The 14,820-nt window shown below is 36.9% G+C and overlaps 1 protein-coding gene across 1 annotated transcript in view; it reads right to left on the bottom strand.

The window, feature by feature from the left end:
• Positions 1-14,820, bottom strand: part of CCDC150 (coiled-coil domain containing 150) — a 138,654-nt gene that overhangs the window by 109,057 nt on the left and 14,777 nt on the right. Inside the window, exons 2-5 of the mRNA XM_036747116.1 lie at positions 12,255-12,472; positions 11,947-12,125; positions 4,171-4,287; positions 414-543 (exon numbers count right to left, since the gene is read on the bottom strand). Coding sequence (XP_036603011.1) covers positions 414-543; positions 4,171-4,287; positions 11,947-12,125; positions 12,255-12,472 — 644 coding nt within the window. The remainder of the gene's footprint in view (positions 1-413; positions 544-4,170; positions 4,288-11,946; positions 12,126-12,254; positions 12,473-14,820) is intronic.

The raw sequence follows: 14,820 nt of genomic DNA, 5'->3' as shown, positions 1-14,820 counted from the left end.
CTTAGAGTCAACCACAACTCTAGGCACTACATTATTAGCCATACAGTTGGCAATCAGTAAGCACTTGTTGACTGATTGCAGAGTGATTTTAGAGGTGAAGAAGTACCTTATAATGTACATATGTTCTAGGATATGGCCATATTTTATAGCATGACTAACATGGTATGTAGATGACAGTGAAGGATGAAGAAGATTGAAAAACACTGACATAATGGACTTTAGGTTCATGAAAAAATCAGGTAATAGTGACCTCTTCAAGAATTTAGGATCCTTTATAAACATAAAAGCCATCAGCAATTTAACTGCTTTAACACAAAGACCTTACTTTGGAAGATCTTAGCAATTCAAACTTTAGCCATGACACCCTGGGAAAACTAACAAGATAGTTTGATTTCTAAAGTTTCTTTTCATACTTAGCTCAGTCCTTAGTTTTGCACAGTCAGACTCCAGCTCTGCTGTTCGTTGCTGTTCCTGAAGTAGCTGTTCTTGAGTAGTCTCTATATTTTTTCTCAGGGTTAAGCAGTCTTGTTGAAGGGCTTTTACCTGAGATAGGAAAATTTCACTTTTATGAAGTAAAAAAAATATTTAAACTATTGTAGGCAAATTCCAACTCTACCATCTTTTATAAGCACTCTGTAGTCATTACTTTCTCCATAGCTAGCACTAAGATCTTGAGCTAGTCATTTTGACCTCTGTAAACCTATATGTCTTCATTTGTAAAATGAGGATGACACACAAGATGATCTATTAAGTCCTTTCCAGCTTCTGAATTCTGTGAAATAAAATAAAAGGAATGTGTAGATATGTAATAGCTAAGGACTTGAACAGAATCCAAGGTCCACAAAAGTGAAGACCTATTAGGTTGCTGTTAGGTAGGTAACAGTGGATCGCTAGTGCTGGAACTGGAGTCAGGGGACACCCAAGTTTGAATCTTGCATCAGATACTTGTGACCCTGGGCAAGTCTTCTGTCTCTTTTGGACCTCAGTTTCCTCATCTATAAATGAGGGGGTCCCTTCCTGCTCTAAATCAATGCTCTGAGGATACATGATCAAATTGCTGAAATAAGATTTTTCCTAGTTCTATCATAACAAAAAGAAGCTAACATTTATATGGTGCTTTAAGGTTTACAAAGTACTTTTCATATATTATCTCATTTGAACTTCACAATAAAGCTGTGAGTTAAGTACTATTATTTTCTCCATTTTAAATCTGAGGATGCTGAAGCCTAGAGAGGTTACATGACTTTAGGGTCCAACAAATACCCTAAATTTTTGGGAAACAGATTTTAAATGGTTTGGGGGAAAGCTAGGTAGGTGAACATGGACTAAAATGCTAGAGGGGAAGTCATCTCGGCAGGAAGGGAAGATGTTCAAGAAAAAAATCTGAAGACAAAGAGAATCACGTCTAAGGAGGTAGGAAAGTGAGATGTCTGAAGACATTGATGTGGATGCACAGGGAACTCACTAAACAATTTAGATTTTTAAAATAAATATATAGAATACAGCGTGCAAGGCCAGGTAACAGAAGGTAAATGAACATAAGAATGTGACATGGTTCTGTAAAAATAATGCCAGGAATCCTAAAGCTCAGAATGAGCTGAGGCTATGGAGGTAAGCTAAGGATGCAAAAGGATTTTGCTTTTGGTTTTTTTGTCTGTTTGGCTATGTTGAGAAAAAAAAGGAGGATCAAATTAGGATAGCATCTGTGCTTGGGATGGACAGGACATTGATAACTGACAGCATAAAGAAGGAAGAGCTTCTGCACTCTTATTTTCTTTCTATTTTCTCTGCAAAGGAGAATGACCTTTACACTGGAAAGGACAGATCACAAATGATCTACCTGAGATAAGTAAGGAGACAACGAGAGAACCCTAACTGTGCTTCATGAATTCAAGTAACCTGATCCAGATGAACTACATCTGGGAAAAAATGGCAGATGCAATTGCAGAGCCTTGCCAGTGATATTTAAATGGTTACAGAAAGCAAGAAATGCCACAAGATTGAAGAAGAGCAAATGTTATTGCAAGTTTCTAAAAAAAGGAAAGAGAACAGAGTTTCCAAAGTGCTGGCCAGTGAACTTGACTTTGATTCTTAGAAAAATTCTAGAAAATATAAAGAGAAGATTGGTGAAAACTTAGAAAAGGAAGCAGTGGTTGCAGAGATGCATGGTTTTTTATTAAGAACAGGTTATAGCAAACTAATCTGATTTCCTATTTTGACAGGTATACTAAACTGGTAGAAGGGAGTGCTGCAGATATCATATATCTACCTTTTATTAAAGCTTTTGATAAAGCATCTCATACCATTCTGATAAAGAAAATGGAGAGATGTGGATTAGATGATAATATAATCAAATGGATTCACGATGGTTTAAATTGCCAGACTCAAAGAGTAGTTGTTAATGGTTCAATGTCAACCTTGCAGGTCTTCATTGGAATATCCCAGAGATCTATGCTTCCCTTGTGCTGTGTAGCACTGTTAACTGATGATTTGAATAAAGGCACAGATGGTATAATCATCAAATCTGCAGACCACAAAAAGCTCTTATCTCCTTGAGGGCAAGGGCTGTGGTTTTGCCTTTCTTTGTGTTCCTTGTGCCAGGCACATTGCAAGTGCTTAATAATTGCTTGTAAGCTGACTGACAGTGGGTGATCAAATCAGAATCCAAAAAAGATCTTGACAAGCTAGAGCACTGGGCTGAATTAATAAGATGAAATTCAGTGGAAATAGATGTAAAACCTGGCACTCAGTATGATTATCTTCACATCTCTAAGATAGGAAAGGTAGATGGCAATTTGTCTGCCTATCTGTCTGAGATTTTAGTGGATTGTAAGGTCAATATGAGTCAGCAATGAGATAGCCAAAAAAAATTAAAGAAGAAAGAGGAGCATAACTTCCAGGAACACTAAAGTGATAGTACCACTGTACTCTGCCTCATCAGATCTCACCTCCAGTAGTGTGTCTTGTTCTAGGTACAACAGTTTAAGAAGTTCATTGATCAAATAACTGTAGAATGTCCAAAGGATGGGAAAGGGCCTTAAGTCTGTGACTTACAGACATTGGTTGAAGAAAATGGGGATATTTAAGTTGAAGATAAAAAAAAATCGATGTGAGACATGATCGCTATGTTCAAGGATCTGAAGGGCTGACATATCAAGTAGGGATTAATCTTGTTCCGTTTGACTGCTCCAAGAGCAATGCCTGGAATCTGCAAAGAGGCAATTTAGGTTTGATGTCAGGAAAAACTATCTAGTAATTTTGGTTGTCCAAAAAATGTAATGACCTACATCAAGGGTGGGTGGGTTCTACCTCTTTGGAAGTCTTCAAGCAGAGAATGTATGATCACTAGTAATGTATGTAATAGCAGGGATTCCTTTTGGTGCTGAGTTGGATTAGGTGGCTGTTGGGATTGCCTTTCAACTTTCAAATTCTGTGATTCTGCATGTTGTCTAGGGTTACATAGCTAACAAGGGTCTGAGGAGGGATTCAAACCCAAGGGTCCCTGATTAAATATCTGTCACTCTAACTACTACACCATGATGACTATGAAAGATAACCATTTGTTAACAGAAAAAAAGATGCTATGATTATAGATAGCAGCATGTAAAATAACTGAATGCCTTGACCATAAAAGACCTCAAGATATGATGGATCCATCACTTTCCTTGTACACATTCAAACTAAGAAAGACAAAAACCTTGTTTGTCTAATTAGGGTTTAAAATAGCAGCATAAATGTAATTTTATATTAGTTATTTACTGATATTCCTCACTTTATGCAGCAAGCCCATAATTAGAGATTTGCATAATGTTTAGAAGAAACTTTAGAGATTGTTCAAATAAGGAAACTTTTCTAAAGGCCTAGGAGAGGTTAAGTGACTTGCCCAAAGACATAGGTTCATGAAACAGTAAACAGAACATCCAGTACTTAGGTCTTCTGACTCAAGTGTTTGGTATTTCTTCCATTACACCATGTTGTCTCCATTACGTTTACTGTGTCAGAGAAAAAACTGTTCAGATTAAGACTGTTTTCAGAGGATTACTAAAGAGAAAGAGATGATTATTAAATCTAGCAAAAGTATGAACATTCCTAAGGATTCAGGCAAAAAGAGTACATTTTCTGATTCACTTCATCATAAAAATGGACAGAAGAATCCTGATTCTCACCTACCTGTTCTCGCTCCAACTCAACTGTTGTTTCCATATCCTGCACTCTGCACAGCATTGCTTCTTGGGATCCCTCAAGAGATTCCCGTAGATTCTTCTCGTGAGATAGCTGTTCCCTTAGCTACCAGGCAACACAGATATTAAATCACCAAGATTATACCGACTTAAGAATTAAAATAACTGCCACCAATTCACCGAACAATGCCACCATATCAACAAACTCTATAATTCAGAAATTTTGTTTCCTCCTAATGAAATAAACTGAATCTGCTACTTAGACCTTGAGCAAGTCATTTAAAACCTGTGAGCCTCAGTTTCCTCATGTGTAAAATGAGGGGGTTGGATTAGATATCTAAAGTCTCAGTTCTAAATGTTATGATTTAGAAAATCAAGAATGTAAGAATATGACTTAATTCTGAAGTTATTATGCAAGTGTCCTGGGTACCCTTATTTTGTCCCCTTACTCTGGAGATGGCTAACAGGCCCTGAAGTGTTATTCATCAAAGTAAACAAGAGTCACTGGTAGACTCTGTATTAAAACCTGCATTCTGAACTACAAATGCAACTCTGATTGAGTTAGATACTCCAAAAGAAAACTGATTGTCATCCTACTACCAAAGATAATTACGACTACTAATGTATATACTCTGTCACTCAGGTTCATAAATGACAAATGGTATGGACATTCAATCTGTCCATAGAATTTTAGTTAGGCAATACTGGTCAAATACAGTTTAATCTGGTTAAATATAATTTACAAATATTCTTGCCCTTTTTGAGTTACATTTTCATTTTTCTCAAGATGAAGAAAAATGTATTTGTATTTGAAAAACATGAATTTCCCTAATTAAGCCTAATAATTACATTTATCATCTCTTTTAGACTACTAACAAAATGCCTAGGAAATGTTTTAAAAGAGGAAATTTTATGTTAATTGATGTAAAATGGCATTCTGGATCACAAGAACCTCTAGAGATATGTAAATATGATTATATCAGGCTGCTATGCTTTTAATAATACTACACCTTCACTAAAGCCAATTACAATGCTTTTTCATTGTAGGAATGTGATACTGGATTCTCTAAGGCCACACTATGACAAAACAACTTTTAGCAAGTAAGTCTGACAAAGTTTCAAATACAAATTACTTTACCTGCAACCACTTTGTGAGATAGGCAGTGTAAATATTATTATCTCTATTTCATAAGTGAGAAAAGTGGAGCTCTGAGTGGTTATTTGCCATATGGCAAGGGTTAGAATCCAGTACAACGTAAGCTCTTTAAAGGTAGGAATTATTTTTTGTAAGCACAGTGCAGGTGCTTAGTAAATGGTTGTTGATATAAACAAGGACTTAAATCAAAGTTCTTCTGATTCCAACTTCCATCATCTTCCATTATATCATATTGCCTCTTGCTAATGGTCTCCTCCCTTGCTATAAATTGTCACTTCTCAGTAGAACAATTTCTAGCAGCTGCCCCACCCCAACCTCAATGCTTCTTTCTCTATAAACCACTCTGACCTAGGGGGAAATGAGGTTATCAGTGGAATCCTGATAAACATGCTTATTAAAATGGTAACCTTAATTTTACACACAAACTTAAAGGTAGTAAAATCTAACATAGGAATCATTTCATGCCTCTCCTAGGTAAACTACAGAGGCTTTGAGACAACTATTTTCCTTGGAGATCAAACGTCTTTTTTGAATATTCCTGATATTACTGTATCAGAATATTAACACTAAAAGAGATATTAGAGATTAGCTCATTTCCCTGATTTTATAGATAAGAAAACTGAAGTCTGGAGAAAGCTAGCGACTTGTCCAAAGTCACACATCTGTTTAGTGGCAGAGAATTAGTAATTAGATTTCCTGACTTCTCGTTTCACTATATAGATAGTTCTGCTACAACTCAACATATATGTTCCTAAAAATCACCATGCTATGAAAAACTGCACAATAAAAAAATCACAGGGTTTATGGGGAAAATGGAATTAGAGCATAACACTCAAAAACTTTGCCAGTGACACATAAAAAAAGACAGGAAACAAATGAAAACAGTAGCACAATTTTATATGTGTTAAATAAGAAATTCAGAAATACTACAATAATTAGTGACAGTGTAAGCAGCATTAGGCTGCTGCTCACCCTGGCCCTCCTCTAGGGAAGTCGATGATTCCACCACAGGATGATCTTGGTGGACAGCAATTCCAGGGGCAGATAGTAAGGGGGTTAGGTGGGTAGAGGAATTTGTGGGTTTGAACAAGTTCTCTTCTGCCCATGGCTACTACTGCATCAGAAGACATATAATAAGTGTGAAAAACACATGGTATTTGCTTGTGGAAGTAGGAGTGAGAAGGATTACAGATTGTTATTGTGAAGTGTTGTTACCTAACCTTGCCAGATAACACACTGAATTCAGGTAGCTGGTAGATGTTTGATATGTACACCTCTGTGTGTCTTGTGGTAGGTTCATCTGGGTGCAGTTTTCTCTTTCTTGCTGACAAAGTTCATTTTATACTCACTGTTCCTTAATATATCAATTTTGTTGGAAATTGGTTCACTGTTTTTTTTAAACAAGCAGAACTGACTTCAGAACAGTACCATGATCCCTCAAGACTATGTCCTAGATGGCTGAAGTTGTCTGAAGTCTAACTACCTCATAGGGATGGGAACTGACTGGACCCATAACATTTCAAAAAGACTTGCTATATAGCCAGATCCTGATAACGGCAAATAATGAATCCAGCAATGTGGTTGCACTACTCAGCCTTGCACTGTGTATTTCCACTGAAGCCAATTACCATATTTCACATAATTATAACTTTGAATGGCATAAATTCAAATACATGTGACCACCCCAAGGGATTTGTTGTTTTTTATTAATCAGGACCTAACTGTAAATATTTTCATATCTCTGGGTCCTTTTCTTCTTTCTTTGATCTCTTTGGGACATATAGGTTCAGTGATGATATCAATAAATAGTCAAAGGATATATATTTTAGCAATATTTTTGGTATAGTTTGAAATTGCTTTCCATAATGGCTAGAGTCTAGACCAATTGATTTTTAATAAACCATAAGGTAAAGGCAAAAAGAAAAGAAAAATTAGAGAACTCTCAGGCAAAGAAACTCTCTTCACCAAAGCAGGTTGGGACTTCCTCTGGAATTTATAGTTTGAGATGCCAAGAGGACTGACAGGTTAAATGACATATCCAGGATCACAAAGCTAGTATATCCCACAATTCTAATCATCCTTCCACCATCCTTTTGCCTTACCTCTTGAATTTTATGTGTCATTTTGTGTTTTTTGGCCTTTAACTGTTCTGTATCTATTGTAGCATCCATCTAAAATTAGGGGAAAGGCAAAGTTTCTAAATGTAAATTAACAAAATTTCAAATCAACATTTTTCCAGTAACCCTGGTAGAACATATGATCTTCCTTTCTCATTATGAGTGAGTTAAGAAAATATAACATCTTAAAGTAATCTAATAATCCAACTTTTAGTTTACAGCAAATGAGTGATCACCACCATACAGAGTACTCCAAAAGAGGCTAGAAAGTAAGAAAGACTGGTTCTGTTAAGCTGTGAATGATATAAAAAAGTATGGGGGAAAAGAGAGGTATTTCATAGAATTACTTGTTTAAAAGTACTTGGAGGAGGAAGATCCCATTCACCACCTTTGCAGGTGAATTCTGAGACTCAGTGTTCCTAGCCTAAAAAAACCTCCACTTGGTCCTACTGGCCCTTCTAACTATAATCTTTTTTTTTACCTTCTTTTCACAGCCAAAATTCAAATGGTCATTCTACCTCCCAGCTTTGATATTTTTAACACTTTACTATATACCCCCACCCCTGTTGATTCTTTGAGATTTGTCTTCCATTCCTACAACTCTACAAAACTGCACAGTGAAAGGTTAATGAACTTCTTGTGAAATACAATAGACTTTTTTCTCAGTTCTCACTTTCTTTTATCACTCTATGGCATTTTACACTATCAATAAACGGCAAGTTTTTATTAACTTGCTATGAATCAAGCTCCGTGCTATGTGCTGGGGATTCAAAGACAAAAAGATTAAACCTTTTTTACCCTCCAGGAGAATAAGCTCTATCAGGAAAGACAACACATACACATATAAGCATATATAGAATAAACATAAGCAATATAAATACAAATAAACATGTTATGGGGGGAGATCATGGAAGGCTTCATTAAGAACATGGTACATGAGCTGTGTCTTGAAGAAAGTGAGGGATCTATATAAAGCAGAGGTGAAAAAAGGAGTGCTGTCCTTGGGGACAGCCAGTGCCAAAGCACAGAGACAGGAAATGGAGCGCTGTGTATAAGTAACAGAGAAAAGGTCAGTTTGGCTGGATCATAGAGTATAGGAAGAGGAGTAATGTAAAAGATGGGTTGGGACCAATTTGTGAAGGATTTTCTGAGCCAAAGAGAAATGTTTTCTATTTTAACCATTAATAGGGAACCACTAGAATTTATTCAGTAGGGGATTCACATGGTCAGATCTGCATTTTAGGAAAATAACTTTGGCCGATAAGTGGAGGATGGAATGGAGAAAAGAGAGATGTAAGACAGGGAGAATAAACTAGGAGGCCACAACAATAACTAAAGGGGGTGGCTGTATGAGCAGAGAGGTGATGGATATAAGAGATATTATGGAGGCAGGTAAGAAAGAGGGAGGAGTAAATAATGTTACTGAGGTCATAAATGTGAGTGACTGGAAGGAGAATGATGTTCTTGATAAAAACAGGGAAGTTTGGAAGAGAGGTAGGTTTGGGGGAAAAGATAGTTAGTTCCACTTTAGAGATGCTGAGTTTGAGATGTCTCTAGGACATCTACTATCAAATATCCATGGGCAGTGGGTGGTCTGGGATTGACTGCCTATGTAGAACTACCAGTTGTCTACAAAGAGATAACAACTAAAACTATAGGGGCTGATGGGTTCAACAAGAGGTAAGAGTTTAGAAAGAAAAGAGAGGAGGGTCCAGGACAGATCCTGGGGGAACATCCACATTTAGGGGGCATGTTGGAGAAGATGAATCAGTAAGAGAAAAAGGGAGAGGAAGAGGAAGAGGGAGAGGGAGAGGGAGAGAGAGAGGGAGAGAGAGGGAGAGGAAGAGGAAGAGGGAGAGGGAGAGAGAGAGGGAGAAAGAGGGGGAGAGAGAGAGAGAGAGAGAGAGAGAGAGAGAGAGAGAGAGAGAGAGAGAGAGAGAGAGAGAGAGAGAATGGCCAAAAAATAGGAAGAGAATGAGGAAAGGGGTATTTGAGACAAGAGTTCTTAACCTCAGATACAGGTATCCCCAAAAGGATCCTTGGATATATTCCAGGGAGTCTACTACTTTGGATAGGAAAAAAAAAACACTATATCTTTTAATTTGCTATACTTTGGTTTCCTTTGTAATCCTATGTATTTATTCTATACATTCAAAAACATTATTCTGAGTAAGGGTCCATAGGCTTCACCAGACTGCCAAAGGGGTCCATGACACCAAAAGGTTAAGAATCTCTGATCTATGCTAGAAGAGGGAGGTCAACAGTGTCAAATGCAGCAGTGAGGACAAAAAGACTGAAGCCCAAGAAGAGACCACTAGATTTGGCAATAAAGTGCTCAATAATAACTTTGGAGAGAAAAGTTACAGTTGAGTAACAAGGTTAGAAGCCAGACTGCAAATAAGTCAGAGGAGGGGTAGTTAAGGCAGTAGTGTAGAAAATGTTTTTTTTAAAATCCATTTTTTAAAAATTCTAAGCAAACTATAAAAAGTATGTCCATCTACACTGTAGAATGAGAGGATTCTACATAAAACTGCAAAACTTAATTATATAGAGCTTTCTTTTCTCTTTAAGTGTATTCAACATGTAACTTTCAAAGTGGTCTTGCTTGTCTGAGTCTTTCTGGCCCTTCTATCTTCTCATTTTGGGGGAGCGATGATGAGGGAGGAAAGCCTATTCCTAACCACCCTCTCTCTTCTACCTCTTCCCTCTGTAGATAGCTTTTTTTAGCTGAAAAAGGGAGGAGAGACAGGATGATACCTTGATGGGTAGGGTTTAATGAAGGTTTTTAAGGATAGAGGAAACAACTATGTGTCTACCGCAGTAGACAGGGAAAGATTGTTAGACAGGGATGACTGAGATTGAAAGAGCAGTATGATACAGAAAATGGAAGGGCTGGGATCTAAACCCAAGTAGAGGGACTGGCATTAGCAAGGAGAAGGGTCATGACATCAGAGTCTGGAAGAAAGAAGGGAGAGTATGGTGAATGATGTCAAGGGATTTTAACATGGAGAGGAGAGGGAGCTCACAACTAATGGCTTTAATTTTCTTGGGGAAAAGGCAAAGAAAGTCCTTAGGTGAGAGTGTAAGAGAAAGAGTGGTGTGGGAGACCTGAGGAGAGAAGATTGTCAGTAATCACCATAGTCTAGTTCACTACACTCTCTTCTCCTCTATCCTCCTATCTGACTGCTCATTCTTTGATCTCTTTCTTTCACCTACTACTAAAATATGCATATTTCAAAATGCTCTTTTCTCTTTCTTCACCTTCCACATTGCAGTTCTTATCCATTTCCAAGGCTTTTAACCATCACCTCTGTTATCTGTCCAGCTTCTAACTATCCATCTCTCTCTAACTCGGACAGCTCCCCTAAACTCCAGACTCACATTTCCAACTGTCAATTGAACATTTTCTTTTAGATTTCTTATTTTTGCTTCAAATACTATGTCTACAAAATCGTTATCTATCCTCACCTCTTGTCTTCCATACTTCTACAATTCTCCCAATCATCTGGGAATCTAAGTCATCTTTTAATATGAAGTAGAGGGAGAAGTAGCATTAATCAGTTATAAAGTCCCATCGAATCATTCTTGACAATGTCTTCTGTTCCACTGTACTACCAAAGTCCTAGTTTCAGGTCTTCATTGCCTGTTTGAACTACTGTAGTCTCTTATGCCTGTAATCAAACATGAATGCTACTAATGAGATTAATCTTCCTAAAATAATGCCTTTATCACATTTTTCTCCTATACAAAAACCTTTAATTGCTCCCTGCAGCCTAGAGGAGAAAGCTCGAATTCCTTAATCTCGTATCCACGGCCTCAACAATCCCTTCATACTTCCAACTTTATCTTCAAGTATTCTCTATAGAAACTCTATGCTCTATCAGACTCAACTGGTCACTGAACATCCACCCTTTGCCTTAATGCTATTGTTCATGTGGTTTCTACCTTTGCCTGAAACGTCCTCTCTCTATTCTCCCTGTGTTTATTATGTGTATTTAAACTTTATTTATCATTCAAGGCACAAGTAAGGTCTCATCTCCTTCCCAGACCAATGGGATCTCAACTTCTCCTGAATCCATAGCACTTACTGTTTATGTCTATCACTTGGTAATTAATCCTGCACTTCCCTATAACATCTCTTCCATTACAGTTTCACATCATTTAACTTTTCACTTTTTAATACCTTTTCTTCCTAATTAGGTTGTTAGGCCTTTCATTTCAGGGACTATCATACTTCTTTGTATTCCCCTGCCCTCTGGTACCTTGTAAATAGGAGGAACTCAAACATGTGATTGCTGATACCACCCGGTAGCTTGAAAGCTTCAATGGGGGTATTGGTAGTCTCAAGTCAACAAGCATTTATTCAACACCTACTATGTACCAGCAAAAGTACACTAAACTCAACATAACCTACTTTTAAAAGTTAGTCTTCAAAGACTGACAGGTCCTGTCGCTCTCTAAGCAGGAACTTAAATGGACACTAGGGTCAAACCTTTGTCACTGCTGCAACCTCCAGAGCAGCACTCAGCCTTTGAACTTCATTTTGTGTCTTGTCTCCTTCTTCCTTCATATCTCTCAGTTGATTATGCAAATTCATGACTTCCAGATGCATTTCCCTCAGGTCTTGTGAATGCTCTTCCTGTAGTGCATTTAGCTGATCTTTCATATAAACTATTGGACAATATAAGACCATGGAACATCATTATACCCAAAACAAGCATCAGAAAGAAGAGAAAAAATAAGCATATTAAGTGCTAAGGCAAGTGCCAGACTTCTGCTCTGATCATTTTCTCTCTATACCTGAATTCTGTGGCTTGAACTCTTTTTTAATCTGAAGTTGTGAGATTTTCACCTTCAGATCTTGCATGATGCTTTCTAGTTGGCACATACGAGTCACCAGAGATTCACGGTTCTTCCACAAAACATTATTTTCTCCCACAGAAGGATCCCTGGCCTGGAGAGGATGAATGATCTGGTTCTCAGAATCCTCTAAAGGTATTGCAGAAGAAGTCTTAAGACTAATTAAAAAAAAAGTGGATGTATCATGTAAAGCTTATTGTTCTAGTCTCAGTTGTTTTGAAGTCAGCACCTAGAGTTATGAAACTGGTTGTCATTTGCACTAGACATTACTAGATAAATTAGTTAATGATATTCTTAACACTTCAAAGTAATGCAGAACAGAGGAGCAACACAGAATGGTAGATAAAACCCAGTAATATCTGGGTTCAAGACCTTAGGCAAATCACTTAACCTCTCTGAGCCTCAGTTTTCTTATCTGTAAAATGAGGTTATAATAACATCTGTAACACCTAATTCATGGGGTTGTTGTGAGGCTCAAATTAGATATTCATAAAGTGTTTTGCAAACTTAAAATGTTAAACAAATGTAATATTATTATCATGTGATGAGGGCAAGGGTTGTACAAAATGAATAAAAATCAGTGATTTAAAAAAAAAAGACTAAATCAATTTATGTGGGAAACGTCCTTTATAAAGGTTCTAAACTATGTTAAAACTAAAACACAGAATGAAGAAACAGAAGCCAATCCCTATTTACATTGTACCGGAGACAACATATTCATGTAAATTTTGAGAAAAGTTTATAAAATAACGTAAGGTCTGATGTTTCTTATTGTAAAATTTCGGAGTCAGAAGGGACTAATTAAATTTCTTTTTAGAGAATTAAATTTCCTTTTAGAGTTCAACTCCTACCTGAAGCATGAGTCACCTCTGTAATATCCCCAACAATTGTTAAAGCCTCTTGCCAGAGCACCTTCAGCGGTGGTGAAAGCACTATCTCCTGAGGCAGCAGTTCCATTTTTAGGCCACTATAATTATTAGGAAATTCTTCGTTCAGTGAAACAAGTCTGTCTTTCTGTAACTTCCATTCATTGATCTCAGATTTCCTTGCGAAGACTAAGCAGCAAAGGTTAATTCTTCTTCCATGTGCCAACTCTAAGGACAGTTAAGTTCATGGAATCTTAAGAGTTAGAAGGGTCCTTACAGCTCATCTAGCCATCTCCTATAAGAGGCATGAATTCCTCCAACAAGAGATCATAAAACCTCAACGTAAAGAACTCTAATGGTAGCTAACTTACTATCTCATGAGGTAGTCCCTTCCAGTTGTGGGCAGTTCTAAGTAGAAATTTAACAGTAAAGCTTCTTCCACAATTTGTACAATACTAAACCACTTGTGTAAATTTTCTGTACCTTTGCTTCTATCATTTGTACATTAGGAGCAGTGAGGTGGCACAGTGAATAGAATACTGGGCCTGGAGTCAAGAAGATCTGAATTCAAACCCAGCCCCAGACACTATTTACTAGCTGTGTTACCTTGACAAATCACAAATTATGTCTGCCAGCAGTTTTTTCATCTGTAAAAGTGGGGATAATGAAAGCACCTACTTTATAGTGGTGAAGATAATATGATATAATATTTAGAAAAGCACTTTGCAAACCTTAAAACTCTTTATAAATACTGGCTACTATTATTACCTATTATATAGCCATTTAAAATATGAGCTCATCTCAAGCTCCTTCTGTAGCCACATCAATTTCTATGTTTTTTTTTCCCTTTCTTTCCTCACGTTTGCAACTGCACTGTTGAAATTTCATTCTCAAGCATCTCTTTGCATTAAATTAAATTTTGGTGTCACACCATGAGATCATATCTCTTTTCTCTGAATGGTTCTTATTCTTATAAATTTGGATCAGTTCCTTATATATATTGGAAATGAAACTTTTTTTTTTTTTTTTTTTTTTTTTTTTGCTTTTTGGCAGGGCAGTTGGGGTTAAGTGACTTGCCCAAGGTCACACAGCTAGTACATGTGTCAAGTGTCTGAGGCCGGATTTGAACTCAGGTCCTCCTGACTCCAGGGCCGGTGCTCTACTGACTGCGCCACCTAGCTGCCCCAGAAATGAAACTTTTATCAGAGAAATTTGCTGTAAATATTGATCCAATTGATTGTTTCCTTTTTAACTTTATTGGATTTGTTTTTGCAAAATGTTTTTAATTTTATGTAATAAAAATTGTTCATTTTATGTTCTATGATCCTCCTTATCCCTTGTTTGGTTATAAACTATTATCTTATCAATAAATCTGATAAATTATTTTTTCCATACTTCCCTGTTTATGATATGATTTATTTATATGTAGGTCACATGTTCATTTGGTGATTAGTTGGTACTGGGTATGAAGTTAATTTCTTCCATGATGCTATCCAATTTTCCCAGAGGTTCTTATCGAATAGTGAGTTCTTATCCCATTAGCTACTCCTTGTATTTATTGAACACAAGGCTACTATATTTGTTTACTTCTATATATTTTGATTTGCCCTTTTGTATACTTAATCTGTACTACTGACTGA

Source organism: Trichosurus vulpecula, chromosome 2, assembly GCF_011100635.1.
Source record: "Trichosurus vulpecula isolate mTriVul1 chromosome 2, mTriVul1.pri, whole genome shotgun sequence".
Lineage (NCBI taxonomy): Eukaryota > Metazoa > Chordata > Mammalia > Diprotodontia > Phalangeridae > Trichosurus > Trichosurus vulpecula.
This window is presented reverse-complemented; position numbering and strand designations above follow the sequence as displayed.